At 41.1% G+C, this 14,963-nt stretch overlaps 1 protein-coding gene across 1 annotated transcript in view; it reads left to right on the plus strand.

The window, feature by feature from the left end:
- The window catches only part of MRPS6 (mitochondrial ribosomal protein S6), a 46,351-nt gene extending 32,344 nt beyond the window's left edge, over nt 1–14,007 (plus strand). The window contains exons 2-3 of the mRNA XM_062622271.1: nt 1,612–1,751; nt 13,381–14,007. Of these exons, the coding sequence (XP_062478255.1) occupies nt 1,612–1,751; nt 13,381–13,558 (318 nt within the window). The 3' untranslated portion in view covers nt 13,559–14,007. The remainder of the gene's footprint in view (nt 1–1,611; nt 1,752–13,380) is intronic.
- Nucleotides 14,008–14,963: the final 956 nt, after the last annotated feature.

Raw genomic sequence — 14,963 nt, forward strand, 5'->3', positions numbered from 1 at the left:
ACACAGTCTAAACATATGTTGGAAAAAAAGGCCGAGGTGTTTTTGCTGACTTTATAACTGCTTAAGCTCTTTTTATGCGGCTAGAGGGGAATAAAATTTCTGATTGATAGTGAGGAGCAGTAGGTGTGATCCCATGATTGACCCTTGAGTGCCACAGGGCAGTAAGCCCATGGAAACAAGGAAAGGTTTCAGTCTCTCCGTACTTCAGGTCTTTCAAAGAGCAGTCAGTGTTTGCAGAGACTCATATGTTGAACATCTCTGTTCTGCATTTAAAAGCTCTTTCATATCTTATTGTATCCTCAAAAAAATGAAAGAGAACTTTTATGTGCTGGAGCATTGGCTGCGCTGCATGTTTCGCGATTCTGGTATCAACTTTTTCCAGCAATTTCCATTATGAGATCTGGACATTAAATAACCCTTCCTTAGTCAAGTTGTAGATCTCTACCTGAGAATTAGGAAACTTAACTTTCAGTCATCCTATGTATAAGGTGATTGAAGGCTCACACAAGTTCTCTTGTGGCTGAGATGGGAAGTGAAATTATTACGGTGGTATGATTTAACAAAATAAAATCTGAGTAAAGCTGAAAAATCAGCTCTTAATTACTTTTCCCTTTACAGCTGTTGCCGTCTTCCTGGACAAGTAGACTTGGGAATGTATCTTGATAGGAAATGTTGCAAGGTACACAGAAGAAGGCTATGCAGTTTGTGTTTAGCTGGACATCCGTTTAGCATCCTTTCTCTGTAGGAGATCCGTTTCTTAAAATACTTCTTGTTGCTGAGAGCATGTAAGTTTGCTGTTGTCTTCAAAACATTCTAATTCGTACTTTATTAACATTTTTATAGATATTGTTGAGTGTCATTACCAAAATGATTCAGCGCTCTAAAGAGCCCTGACACACAGTGAGCAAAAAAACATTGCATCTGTTTTACTACTGTTTTTTGGCTGCCTCAGACTTGTTTTTCTAAGGAGTGAAATCTCTGTGTGTTAGACTAATTACTGCGTGTCAGCTCCTTAAGTCTTAAAAAGGCTTGGATGTCAGCTAGGTAAAAGTAATGAGATGTGCAATGATTTAGCAATGAGTCCAAATATCTATTACACACGTGCAAATATCTATTACACACGTGTTGAAAGGACAACATGAAATGAATATGGTGCTAACTCTTGTCTCTGTAGCAAGCCACAGGTTAGTATTCCCTCCACACAGTTCACTGCAGTTGTGAACAGTGAGCATAGATGGTCCAGGGACCTTAAAACTGTTGCCAATGCATAATTGGTCTTTGCCACATATATTTACTTACACCTGTGCCAGTGGCAGCCAAAGTGATACCAGGTAAGTTAAATCCATTAACTATTTTATTTTTCCTGTTGTTGTTGGGAAACTTCGAATTGTTGGAAACTTTTCTGTTGCCATAATTCACGGAAGAATTGTCTGTTTGTTCTTAAAGGCTTTCTTCCTAAGGAGGATGTCGTCTTCTGCTTCCACTTTGCTCTCCCAGGTTACGGAATGATCTTTTCCAGTGCTGTACCATGCAAGTACAGGTGTCCTTTTAATCACATAATAAGAATAATCAGATTTATGTACATTTCCCACTTTCTTTTTTCTTTTAAAGCCTGAGACTGCAGCTGTGCTGAAGCGCACTGTTGAGGCTCTTATGGAGAGAGGAGCCATTGTGAGGAACCTAGAAAACCTGGGAGAAAGGTCTCTACCTTACAAAATCTCCAAGCACAGGGAGCGTCACAGAAGAGGAGGGTATGTACAATGCCTTTTTCCTGAAAGCCCTTTAAGTGGGCTTTTTTTAAAATGTACATAAATAACTCTCATTGTTTGGTCTTCCTTGTGCTTTTTGGGAGTATGCCTGTAATGCCTGTGATCTCGGGGCAGTGGTGTGTGGCGGTTTCTGCGTGTGTGTGTTCTGCTTCAAGTATTTTGTGTCTTTTGTGTGGTGTCGGCTTTATTGTTAGTGTTTAGTCGTCATGTTACAAGTAGCCTGAGTCCAGGCCTTCAGAGCTACTTTCCCCAAGTACACAATGTTGGTTTATGTCATTTTTACGTAACTCTTTTCCAAGCTAGTCAGGCGTGTTTACTGATACAAGTAGTACTTAATCTTCCAGTTGGTAATTGGCAGGATTGATTCTTTTTCTCTAATGCTTCTGAACTAAATGTTAATTACCATGTGCACCCTGTAAGACTTGCTTGTGTTTCTGATACAGTTTTAGTTGAGGATGTTAAAGGTGATCGTGCGGTTTATTGGAAGTACAATAAATGTAAATGAAACTGAGATTTGGCATCTTGGATGCCAGGCTTCCCCTGCAGTGCGAGAGGAAGGTGCTGTGGACCACATTCCCTGCTTGCTTACACCAGTGTGTTGCTCCTTGAGGCTACCTCCAAAATGGATGCTGGCTCTGGGATGCTGGCTCTCGCAAGGACTGAGAAATGTTGCTAAGCAACCCGCACTGTGCTGGGGCTGCCTGCAGTAATCAAAATAACAATTAGTGATGCGCTCCTCCTAATCCGTGTAACACAGCTGTGCTTAATCTTGGGTGTCTGGCCAACCTGCCTACCTACCATCCTCCTTGAGGAGCATTTGGCACTGAGGAAGGTGAGGTGACTCCAGATGTGCACTTTTTTGGGAAGCCCTTCTTTGATCCTCTCCCTGGGGGTGACTCATGGTTTCACTCCCTCTTCTGAGGACCTCTTCATTTTCCTGTGTAGTGGGAGTGGTGACAGCTGCCAGTTAAAGCAGACTGACAGAAAGGGCAGGGGAGGAAATTTCCACCATGTGCCTATTGCTTAAGTGAAAGCAATGGCATTGTGGTCGTGACTGTTTTGCTCCACGGTGCCCTTCAAAACATGGCTTCATGCTGCCAGTTTTGCATTTTAGGATGAAGTCTTGTTGCCTACACACAGGAGCTAATCAAAACCTCGTCTGAGGACAGAATTACTAATTACCTCATCTTTTTGTTGGAATAGAAGCCTTTTATAACCATTCGTCTTTTCTGATGGCTTCCGCAGAAGAAGGAGCTGGTGTTACTCTCCTATAGGTGGGGAGCTAAGGCAGAAGAGTTAAGTTCCACTGAGTTTGGATGCTGAAGTTGCGGGTTTTAGCTTCTACATTATTTTTTTTTCCCTAGAGTATATTTGGCACTCTAGCATTTCATCACTTTGGATGTCCACTTGGCTTGGGTGGCAGTGCTTATGCAGGTCAGGTCTTGGGTTCTTCAACAGGAAAACAAGTTCAGGAGAAGACAATAACCAGCATCACAGGAACTATGTAGCAGAGATGAATAGAAGCCATTTCTCCAGGGCATTTTCAGACATGTAAACTATCTTAACTCACTTACTGTAGCAGATTACCTACTTAATAAGCAGGACAACCTGTAGGCTATGACCCTCTTCTTTGCAGAGTCTGCAGAGCAAACATTCTGTGTTCTGAATGAGGCAAGGGCTTACCAGCAAATAATTGCTATCATGTCTTGAAATACAGGCAGAAAGCCATCAGATTAATGTTGCCATTGCTCTTCCTCCTTCACCTCCCAGTTTAAGTGTCTCTAAATATTTAGCAGTCATTCTGCTTGCTCTGGATTTGAATGTGACAGTTCCCTCCCCTAAATTGCTTGGCTTCTTGAGCAAGAGAAGTGATTGAGAGAAGTTGTTACTGTGGGAAAAAAGTTGCTTTGTGTGAGAACTCAAATTCAAGGGGACGTGGGATATTACCAGCAGGCAGTTTCCGTACCTGGCAATGCGGGAGAATTGTATTCTGTAGCTATTGCTGGGGAGATGGCAGTTCAGTGTACAAGTATGATGGATTCCTGGTATAGCATCCAATATTTTATATGGTCTGTAGAGTAAGTTAGTCAGGATATTAAACATAATCTAGGAATAGGAAGAGAAAAGTCAGTTCTTGATCCACCTTATAAAATCAGCCAGTTAAACTTTACAGCATCTGTAAAAAGTAGTAATTCTTTTTAAGTGGACAAAGTCTAAAAAAAAATAAAAGGCTTCTCAGGAAGCCTCCCTGAGCTGAATTACACCCATATGTTCTGGGAAATCCTGAGGTATTTTCTCCTTCACAGACAACTTTTAATTCTGTGTTCCCTTTCTTAGCAAGGCAGTGTAAAGGGGTGTAGTAAGTAGTAGAGAGTGTGTCACCTTTTCCTTAGTCTGGGCTTTTTCTAAAGTAGCTTAAAGGACTTCTGTGGGAGTGCAAATGATGCTGTGTGTCTGGGGTGGAGAGTGTTGAATCTTTCAAAGCTTTTAATATTTCTGTTTGCCTTTTTGAAGTTGCGTGATTCTTAGCAGAGTTTATTTTCCAATAGCATGTAGATGGTTGGACACTTAGGATGGATGCTGAATCTGTTGCTTCGTTGGACCTCTCGTCTAGTGAATTATATGGAAATCAGTGAAACTCAATATTCGTAGCAACAAGTTATATGAAAATTAATGCCATACAATATTCATGGGTCACAGCTGAGTAGCATGCCTCTTAGAGAGAGCTCCTGTCCTAGTGACTGCTGCACAGTCTTCCTATCACTCAGGCAGCATGGCACAGAATCCCCCCACCTGGGTGGGGTGTTTGAATGAAAAACAAAACAAAGAGCAAAGCAGCCTTCCTCACCAGCATAGCTTTGCTCCCTTGTAAAACTCCCAGTGCTATCCAGGCTGTCTCTTAACCTCAGATTAGGGGCCACCAGTAGGGGAGCACCAGCTATTCACAGGTCAGCTGTGCCAAGTAGTCACTGTTTCTCCCAGGAGAAGGGCATTTCTTCAGTTACTTAATTCAGTTTTTAACTGCAATTCAAGTCTTTATATACAGCATATTGTAAAACTGAGTGGCAGTGAAAGGACACACAAGTGCAATGTGCGTGGCAAAGCCACTGCTGGACTTTGTCTGTTTCTGGTGCTGGTTTTGGTGAACAGTGAAGAATTAAACTGGGAAATACATACTCGTAAGTCAATAGGGAGGATTGCTGTCTCTTTAATAAAGTGCTGCTTCCCCTATGAGTCTGTAGTGCTTCAGCATCATCTGTCTCAGATATACTGCATTTCAGGCATGTTACAAATTAAAGAATATCCAGGAGGCTTTACAAAGAATGAGAATCTTACTGCCAATTGATCTGTAAAGCTGAGAGTTTTCAAAGCTTGCCATAGGGGACTGTGGCCCACAGCTGTCACTGGAATGAGCAGTGTTACTCTCCCAGGCAGCTTTGAAGACCTCAGATTGTATGTATAATTGACTTGTTTCTTCTTGGGAAATTACATTCACTGAACAGGTGGCGTGTGTGCATTTGAGGGTATATTAAAGCAAATTTAGGTCTTTCTTTTCAATGCATCTCTTTTGGCAGAAAACACTTTTTTCTTTTTTTTTGAGACCTAGTATTGACAGCTTTTGCGTTTAAGTAATTATGAAAGTCGTGTGTTTCAGGAGCTGTGTGGATATGTCTGAGGAATCAAACTTTTAAATCACTGGCTTACTGATATTAAACTGAAGTTGAATTAGCTGCTAATTCACACTTACGGTATTGCAGAACATTCATATTTCATTTTTATAGATGAGATGTAAGAGTGATTCCAATAACATCTCACGAACTTGTAACAAATACTTGTCACATTTTATTAATCTATAAAGTGACAAGGACGCATTGGTTCCAGTGTGGGCTAGGTATGTAATGTTAGTTGAGGCCCTGAGCCTCAGTAACTTGTGCATGGGCACTGTCTTTCTGAAAAAAGAGTGTGAGAATGTAAATAAGGATTACCAACCTTATTTCCTAATGGGCTTTTACATTTGTGCCAACTATTTCTTTCACTCGCCACTACTCGTTTATCATTTTTAATGAGTTGTTTTTAAACTGCTTGTAACGCGATGCATTTCTGTTTTTAAAATACTGTATTACCTGTATTGGGAGGTGCTTGCTTCTGGAACAAACAAAAGTCAACTGATTTAAATAAGGTGTGTACTAGTGTTTGAATTCAAGGAATGTTAAACTCTGGGTTTGTTTGCTGTTTAAGAAAACACAGAAGCACTGAATCCCTCAAAGCAGCTTTCAAATAAAGGTCCAGATCAGGGCTGGGTGATGACGTTGCAGAGCCACTGCGCATATTTGGTCAGTACCAAAGTGGAGAACATTGCAACTGGTTGTAAAATGATACATCTCAGTAGCACAGTTTGTGGGTTTGCACTTTGCGGCATACCTGTTTTCTTTGGCCTTGCCAGGCTATGCCTTAATCATACGCTTGTGACACTTCATGCTTCAGGGCATCAGATAAAGAGGGTGGTTTGGGGGACGTGGTTGGTATGTAGGATATTTTTACTTTAGGGGAGATGATACAAGGGTGGCCACAAAACAGCTCTTTAAAAAAGTAAGGTTCAGACGCTCCTTTGGAAAGGTAATGACTCAAACATTTTGCAGACCAGGAGCCTATTAAACTGGAAGGAGCTTTGGGGAGAAGAAAGGTTTTGAGCACTGAGAATCTTGCTATGCCCTACAGATTTGTTGTAAGTGATTTTATTCAACCCTTCCCCCAAATGTTGCTTCCATTGTTATTTTGTTATCTCTCCTGTAGAAAGGCTGATATACATCGGCCTGGGCAGTGCTCAGATTAAGTATGGTTTTGTAAAGCAATAGAGCACTGTGGCCTTTCTGTTCTACTTTGTTTTTTATGTGTGCTTGCTTTCCCCTATTACATCTACCTGTAATACAGGGATGTTTTTAGACCTTTCTCTCCACATTTTTATTATTTCACTTACTTTATTTGCAAGTTCTCCAGCTAAAGTGTGTGTAATTCTGATTATTCATAACGATTTCCATGTTTTATTTGCCAGTTTTTCGTTGCCTTGTTTTTTTTCTCCTTTCAAATTTGATTTTGAAAAGATGGAAATTTTCTTTTGTTATTTGCTTGCTTGTCTCTTAATCCTTTTGTTTTGCTGTTCACTCCCAGTTATCTCATCAGCCCACTTGTTCTCTGAAATAGCAAACTTGGGTCTTTTGTTCTTGACAAATTGTATTTTGGGAGCTTGCGCATGGGGAATTTTCTGTAGGAGGTGTGCAGGGATCCTGGTGATTGCCAATGGCCACTGGGGAGCACCGCATATACAGTGATAGATAGCATCTAATGGGATCAGGAGTCAGAAAATGCAGGTTGCAACTTTAGTTGTGCTGTGGACTTGTTTGTGTCATAGGGGAATATGTAAAGGCAAAGAGGTCCTTTCCCAAGAATGCAGCGTGGTCTTAACTTGGCTTCCAGGTCTTGCAGTGCTACAATTGCTCCCCAGGAGCTGGGAGCACTGAACTTCAGTACCAGCTTCCCCTCTGCTATGATGAGGAAGGCTTGGATGTCCTGGCCTTCCCCACCTTCTCTGGGTGGTTTAGGGTCTAAAGCAGTTGGTCCTTCTGTGACAACATCTTGTGTTTTGCCTTCATTATGTAGTATGTGACATAACGTTGCTTTGCCAAAGCACGGTCTCAGGAGAGGGGGCACAACTAATTTCTTGGTGCCTCAGTGGTCTAATACACAAGGAATAGCTAATTACAATAGGAGTATTTTAGCAATTGAGCACTGTGTTAAGACATTCGAACACTGTGGAAACATGTCTATGTAAATTATGTTACAAGTTCGACCTTCTCTTTCCATAAAGTAGCTGAGCTACTGTATTCACGCAGCTTATTTTTAAACAAGCGGCTTGTGGCCGAGTAGCATGGAGACAAAAGATGCTGAAGTGTCTTTCAATAACCCACGTGGTCTGGATGTGATTTTATTTACTTTGTAAGAGTAAAATGATAGTTACCTGTCAGAACTGTTCCCTGGAGTGTTTACGAGTTTCAACAGCTCTCCTTGTCTTCCCATCCCCTAGTAAAATACAAACTATTGCATAAGGGACTTCTTCCCGCAGATAAATGTACAGACATGTTTAGCTCCACTCAGGTTAGACTCTCGTGATGATTTCCATGGCTGCTGAAAACCAAAGAGGAGGAAAGAAAAACAGATTAAAGGGGTTGCAAAGCTTTCCTTTCTTAATAACACCAGACTAAATTTATAGCTAACACACAACCTATGTTGTTTCTAGTCAGATTTTAGAACATCATGATCTGTTTCAATAAAAAGGAGTTCTGGGTCTGTAATGCACTTGGATGAGAACAAAAATAGTTTGAATACTTGAGTATTATTCACATTTGTAGTACTTTCTGCTAAATTGATTGTCTTCTTCCACTAGATGGGGCTTTCTTCATTGATGAGTTGAATCATTACTTTCCCTTCAAGTGCTGTTGTCCACATGCACGTACGTGTAAGTGTGTATGTGCCTCAAGTATCAGAGCCCTGAAGTGTTCACCTTACCTGTGGGAATGCAACTTGCCGTTTTGGTGCTTTTGAGAAGGAATGATGCTGCGCAATAATTTGTGCTGTTGAAGTGCCAGTATCATTTTCCAATGCACTGAATTCTGTTAGCATCCTTGTGTAAGCACATTGATTAAATGTCTCAAATAGTGGGCTTGATGGAATGGGGATCAGTCACCATTTTGGGTTGTTTTTTTTTTTTAAGCTGTAAATTATACAGAAGGCAGAGAAGTGACGTGAGCAGAATTAATACTTGCTGTGTAACTTCAGTCCCGCTCATAACAACTTTTCAAATGCAGCCCAGTGAGCATGGCTATTCAGGTACACAGAATAGGTCAGGCTGCTTTCTCTTTTGCAGTGTAACAGTATTTGTTTTCCTTGCAATGCTGCAAAATGCTTTTTCCGTTATTTAATTAGCTTAATAACAGTCATCTATGTATAGAATTTGGCAAATGAAATTTCTGAAGGGTAAAATGTATTTTCCCCCGAAGTACTTGCTCATTACGGGTTGCGTAATTGCTGTGGCACATTCTAGTTTCTAAGGCACCAGCTTTTGATTTTGATCAGGTACTTCCCCTTTGCTGTCCTTGTGATTTTCAAGGGACTTCCAACTAGTCTGTATGCATTTTCTAAAAGCTGAAAGTAACACATGTCCTTCCAGCTGCAAAATGATGATCTTTCTGAGCATGAACTTGCCTTCCTGCTCTGCTGAGGAAGGGTAGCTACCACAAGAGTTGAGTGGAAAAGTGAACTGCCTCTCTTCGGAGCAACACGGTGGTCCCAAGGATGAAGTGATCTTTCAGGTAGCAAAAAAAATTCATTTATGTAGGATTACCTTCTGAGAATAAATGTCCAGCAGCATTCACAAGAGTGCTGCGGCTTGCTTTCCTCCAGGCAGTTTCCTGGTTTACTGTTCAATGCTTCATCTCTACCTGTTCATCAGAACATTTTCTTTCCTTTGTATCTTCTACCTCCCCACTGGGGAAGCTTACATACGCTTACTGCCACTGTGTAAAGGAGAAATTGAAGCATACAGATGTGTTTTGGGCACAACCATGGGACCACACACGCTCCTCCAAGTCTACCATAGTCTACTACTTTTCCCCCTGCTTCCCAGTTCGACAGAGGCATATTCTAGGAGGATTTCAAACTGAGTTGTAATCCAGGTGCTTGTCAGAGTTCTTTGAAGTCCTAGACTGTCCATTTGAAAGCAAAATATTTGAGTATCCTTACTTCTCAGGGTTCAGTTTCTGGCTTGGCTATGCTAAAAAGGATAAATGAAACCTGGCATCTTTTTCCTCATTTCTCCTTCCCTCTCCTATACAAAGACATGTCCTCCTTTAATTGAGATCATATATCAAGTTAATAATTTTTTTTTCATTTAATGCATTGTTTTAATGTTTCACTTGGCTCTCCTGTATTTAAATCATCTTTCTATTTGCAGTTGAGCAGGATGACAAAAATAACTGTGGTCTCATAGTCAGTCAATGGAATTTTCCTGCATTTCTCTGCTGATGACTTGGCTGACTCTTAGAGAATCTAAATGCTTTTGCATTTTTGCTTGCAGGAATGAGGTGGTTTCCCTCCTGCATTCCTGTATTTTTCCCTATCTGTAAGTCTTACTGGGATTTGGTTTTGTTTATTACGCAAACAGTAGCTACAGCATTGTGTATTGGGTCATAGATCACTGCCTGAAATGAAGGTTGCTGCAAGCCTCATTGAGGGTGGGTTAAAAAAACTCCATGGCCTCGTGACAGCCAATTTAAATGTGTATATTTGGGGGGGGGAAGAGGTTCCAGATCCCCTCAGGGCTTGCATTGTCAATTGTGTTTGGTTATTGCTTTTGCAGCCATTAGTTTCTTCTCTTTCTTTAATGCAGCAATACCATTTGCTACGCTGGCCCTCTTTTCCTTCTCGGATTTTTGGCACACGAAGGCAATCATTGCTTGTTAACATTGAAGAGTGGTGGTTGTTTTTAAAAACTCACATTGTCCCCAGTTACTGCAGTTCTGTACCCTCAGATAAAATACCTATTCTGCGAGGAGTCATAAAGATATGCTGTAACAGCTCATCCTCCCATCCCCCCCTTCTCCTTCAGTTATCAACAGTGCGTCAGTGGAAATTTCCACCATTTGCTAACGTGAGAGAAAGCACAAAGTTGCAAAGCAGCCTTTGGAGGAAAAAAAAACTATTGCCGTTTTAGGAGCACAATGAAAAGCAGCGTCCGACTTGCAAGCAGAAATGAAATGAAATTCTTGAGGAGCTGAGGGACAAAATGGTGCGGCAGAGGGCACAGATTGCAATCCGAATGAATGCTTCTGCTAAGGGAAGGGGACATGAAAGTGGTGGAGGATCACTAGCTAGATTTTTCTCCCCCCATCCTCCTTCCTGTTAGTTGTAACTGTGAGAGCATCTGGAAGGCTTCTTCCCAAGGAGAAGAGTCAAGTGTCATCTGTTAAATTTACCAGTGGCTTTTAATGGCTTTAACAGAAAATGACTTTCCCTTTTTAAGGGGTGTGCATCCTTCAGATGTTGCTGTGCAGTATTTCTAATGAAACAGTAGGTTTGGTTTACCAAATATATTAAGCCAAATCCTGTTCCCCGTTGAAGCCTGTGAGAATTTGTGTGGAGGACTGAGCCCACCAGAGTTCCTCCAAATTCATCCTGAGGCAAATTATTCCTTCAGCTTTCAGTAGCCTTTCTGCAGTCAGAGGAGCAGCACCTTTGCTGACATGACCTGGCACTGATCCCTTGGCTTCAGAGATGCTAGGCTGCAGTCCACACTGGCTGGGCTTCTGTTCTGGAGCATTCGTTGCTTCAGTGTGGGCTGCAGGGAGATTTTTTTGCTATCAGACCTCTCAAGTACAAGAATTCAGTGCTTCAGCCTGGCCTTTCTGAAAAAGGCTTCAGAGATGAATTGTGGCTGTTAATGCAGATGCCTGTGTAAGAGGTTCAGGACTAGATGCAGATTTAAATTAGATATTAGGAAGAAATTCTTCCCTGTGAGGGTGGTGAGGCACTGGCACAGGTTGCCCAGGGAAGTTGTGGCTGCCCCATCCCTGGCGGTGTCCACGGCCAGGCTGGATGGGGCTTTGAGCAACCTGGGCTAGTGGAGGGTGTCCCTGCCCTTGGAAGGGGGTTGAAACTGGATGAGCTTTAAGGTCGCTTCTAACCCAAACCATTCTGTGATTCTGTGTCTGGCTAAGGAGAAAAGCATCTTCATCATATTTTCCCTAGGTAGATTCCACCCCTGTGCAGTCATCCAGCATGTGTTGCTTGAATCATTTCTGGCCCAATGGGTCTGCTGTGTGCAATGTTTTTGATGTAGCACTTTTAGTTGGATGAAAATGAACTCCATGCAGCATAAAGAACATGAGCAGATTCATTGTTCATGACCTCACCTCCTGTATTTCCTGTTCAGAGTCCCAGTTCAGCTTCTGGTCTTGGGAACTTACCCTCCAACAGTACCTTTATGAAGATGGACTGTCGCTAGCTTAGTAAGAATCCGTACCTCTTGCAGAACAAAGTCCCCTCTGTTAGGTACAATTGTTAAATCAAAGTGGGATGCTTGATCTTGCTTGGGTAATACAACTTCAGTTAAGGGATATCGCTTTCAGGTTGTACTGATGCTTCATGGGGAGGTGTGCTTGAGTGGACTAGGAGGAAAGGGGAGCTTTCATAAGAAGATGTGTAAAGATGAAAATGAAATAGCTAGGTGGCAGGTTCTCTGTTGTACATTTAACCTTTAGATTACTTGGAAAGTAGTTGGAAACAAGGGGTTAGTTCTCTTCACCTGGATTTCTGAGGCAGTGGTAGTGTCTTTTCGGTAGTTAGTGCCATGCCAATGCAGTCAAATGTGTTACAGCTCTGTTGACAGTGCTACTATTTCATACACAGCATTTCAAGGAAGGATGGATGGCCAGTGACATGGCTCACTCATTTTTTCACATTAGCATGATGGCTGTCACTAGGTCGCTCAGAACTTGCAGGAATAGTAGACTTTATGTTGCTAATGAATTTAAGGTATATCTCGTATTAAAAGATGGGATCTGAATTTGCATATCCGAGATTAAGTTAGTGTGCAGCTTTCAGTTGTGTCCCTTGTCTGAAATGGGACTCTTGAATTGCAGTAGACTGCTTTGCTTGTTTGGGTGTACTGGCATTTTGAAAGCCTCTTCCAAAATTATAGTTGAGCTCAGGAAGAAAGGGCAGCTCTTCAGCAAAGGAGTTTCATTGCAGTGGTAACCTTGGTGACCTAAAATATTAATGGGGTGCAATGTTCTTTCCTGTAGGTAGGTGGTTGGCTTTTTCTTTATAGATGTCGAAGACAGCTTTGTGGTGGGCAGGAAGCACTTACCTGAAACACTGCGTTTTACACATGCTGTGCATGTGTGGAAGTAAGACCACCTCGGTCCCACCAAGTTCAGCAGGGCAAGTCCCAGCTGTGCAAGGGGAGTACACAGCTTCAGCTCCTACCCTCAGATTAAAACTTTAAGCCATGTTCCCATCAAAGGTGTACCTGATTTGGGGTAAATCCATCTCCTTGTGTTTCCTTTGCCCCCATTTTTTTTTATAATTTCCATTCAGCTCCGAAGCAGAACTTTTAAGGAAGAAATGTGCCTGTATGTATGTAAGCTTGAGATGGTTCGCACTGGCATCTGTTCCCCAAAGAAACAATGCCATGAATTTGAAGAAGAAGGATGCATGTTGTAACTGAAATAAATGTGTCACCTCCCCTCTTTGAAAGACTGTTCGCATCGAGAGGTGGAAATGAATGTAATAGGTACAAGAAGAGTAAATTCTCTTTAATCTCCTTGGGTAGGCAGTGCTGTACAACAAAGAAGAGTTCAGGCTGAGCCTGCTTCAACTGAATTTTTCTTATTTGAAATTAAGATAATACCGAGGTTTTATTATAACAATTCTGGTACCAAAATGTAAGCAAAAAAAAATCTTATTCAAGAAATCCCACAGAACAGTTAGTTGCATGACTTAAAGTTGTTGCAGTACAGGTAGTTTTTTTACATTGTGTGTATGTTTCTCATTGCAGGTATTTTTTGATAGACTTAGAGGCCCCACCTACGATTGTAACGACCATGATGGACCATTTAGGACGTGATATTGATGTAATTAGACGTGCTTTTATAAAGCATCCTCTATCAAAGACAGAAGAATGCAGTGGCATAATCCCAGTCAACTATAACGATAAACTAGTTGCCAAGAAGTGAAATACTCAAAATAGTGTGTTTGAAACCTTTACAAAATTTTTTACTCCTGTTTTGGAAAACAACTGTGTTAACTGATGTCCATTATAAATAATCATTTTTGGCCATGTTATGTGTGTGACATAGTACACTAAAGCTATTGTAATAGTTGAGGTTTCTTTTTGTTTAGAATAATTTGAATAGATTTAATCTGTATGCTTATCTTGATATTTGACAACTCTGAAAATTGATTTTCTTTCCTTAGAGCATTACATTGATAATGAAGATTTGTCCATCACCAGAATGCTAAAAATAGCATTCTTTTTCCAAAGACAGATTACTGCAGAATATGTATATTTACATAAGAGATTAAGAAATCTACAGTGTAAATGTAGCAGCATAGGATGATTTGTTGGAGGGGGGTTTTGTGCTTGTTTTTGGAAAAAGTTAATAAAAATGTGATTAAAAATAAACTGAGTCATTTTTCTTTAAAGCGGAAAAGGTACAAGAAAAAACAAGTTATGCTGCCAAAAGACATGTATCATACTGCTTTCTTTAAGGTAATAACTCTGTTCAAAGTACAGGTAAAAAAAATACAGAACAGGCCAGAAGCTTCCAAGTGACAGGTTAGAGAACGGCTGTACTTGTACATGAACAGAAGAATGACAGATGCTTTGTTTTACCATCAGCTAGACCCAGGTGGACACTTCAAACTGAGGAAAACATCAAGACAAAGGTCTTATTGCATATTTTGTCTTTCTTCTGCTCTTATGAACACAGAGAAAAAAGCAATGCACATGGAAGATGACACAGGACAAGCTCCTGCAGGTCTCACAAAAATTCAGTAGTTTCCAGCGGATGTCTGTATTTCCCCTATGCTACTGGAGGAATGCACTGGCAATTTCTCCTTCTGAAGGAGTGTGTGTATAGTTATTTCTGTAAAAGAAACCTTGGAAGCCAAGATCAGATTCCGAGAGACCTGTGATGGGTCTTCTTGGTGTGACTACTGTTTTGCGTGCTGTTTCATCATGAGTTTGTCTCTTTTTCATGGAGGTAGCTGGGTCATTTTTTGGGGGAAAGGGGGTGTTTGTGTGCTGCTTTTTTTCTTGGATGCAGAACTTGGGGGGGGGCTGGGGTGGGGAGGGAGGGAGGAGAGAGAAACCAATGTTTTTTTTCTAAGTATCTTCTTTTTTTTAAAGGAAAAAATGCATTAGAAAAATAAGGAGGAGGCTTTCTTTCTGTATGCCTTTATTTAGGAGAAATGAATGCATGTGGTTTTGTGGGGTTTGGTTTTCTGGTGTGTTTTTCTGTTTTTTCAATCTGCTTTTCTTCTAAGAGCAGACTGTCACATTTTGTCTCTCCTGGAAAAAATGCTGGAAGAATGGAGGGAATGCACTACATGCTTACTGAAGGTGGTTCTATATTAGAT

Source organism: Pezoporus occidentalis, unplaced genomic scaffold, assembly GCF_034315485.1.
Source record: "Pezoporus occidentalis ecotype Australia unplaced genomic scaffold, CSIRO_AGI_Poc_V1 ctg24, whole genome shotgun sequence".
Lineage (NCBI taxonomy): Eukaryota > Metazoa > Chordata > Aves > Psittaciformes > Psittacidae > Pezoporus > Pezoporus occidentalis.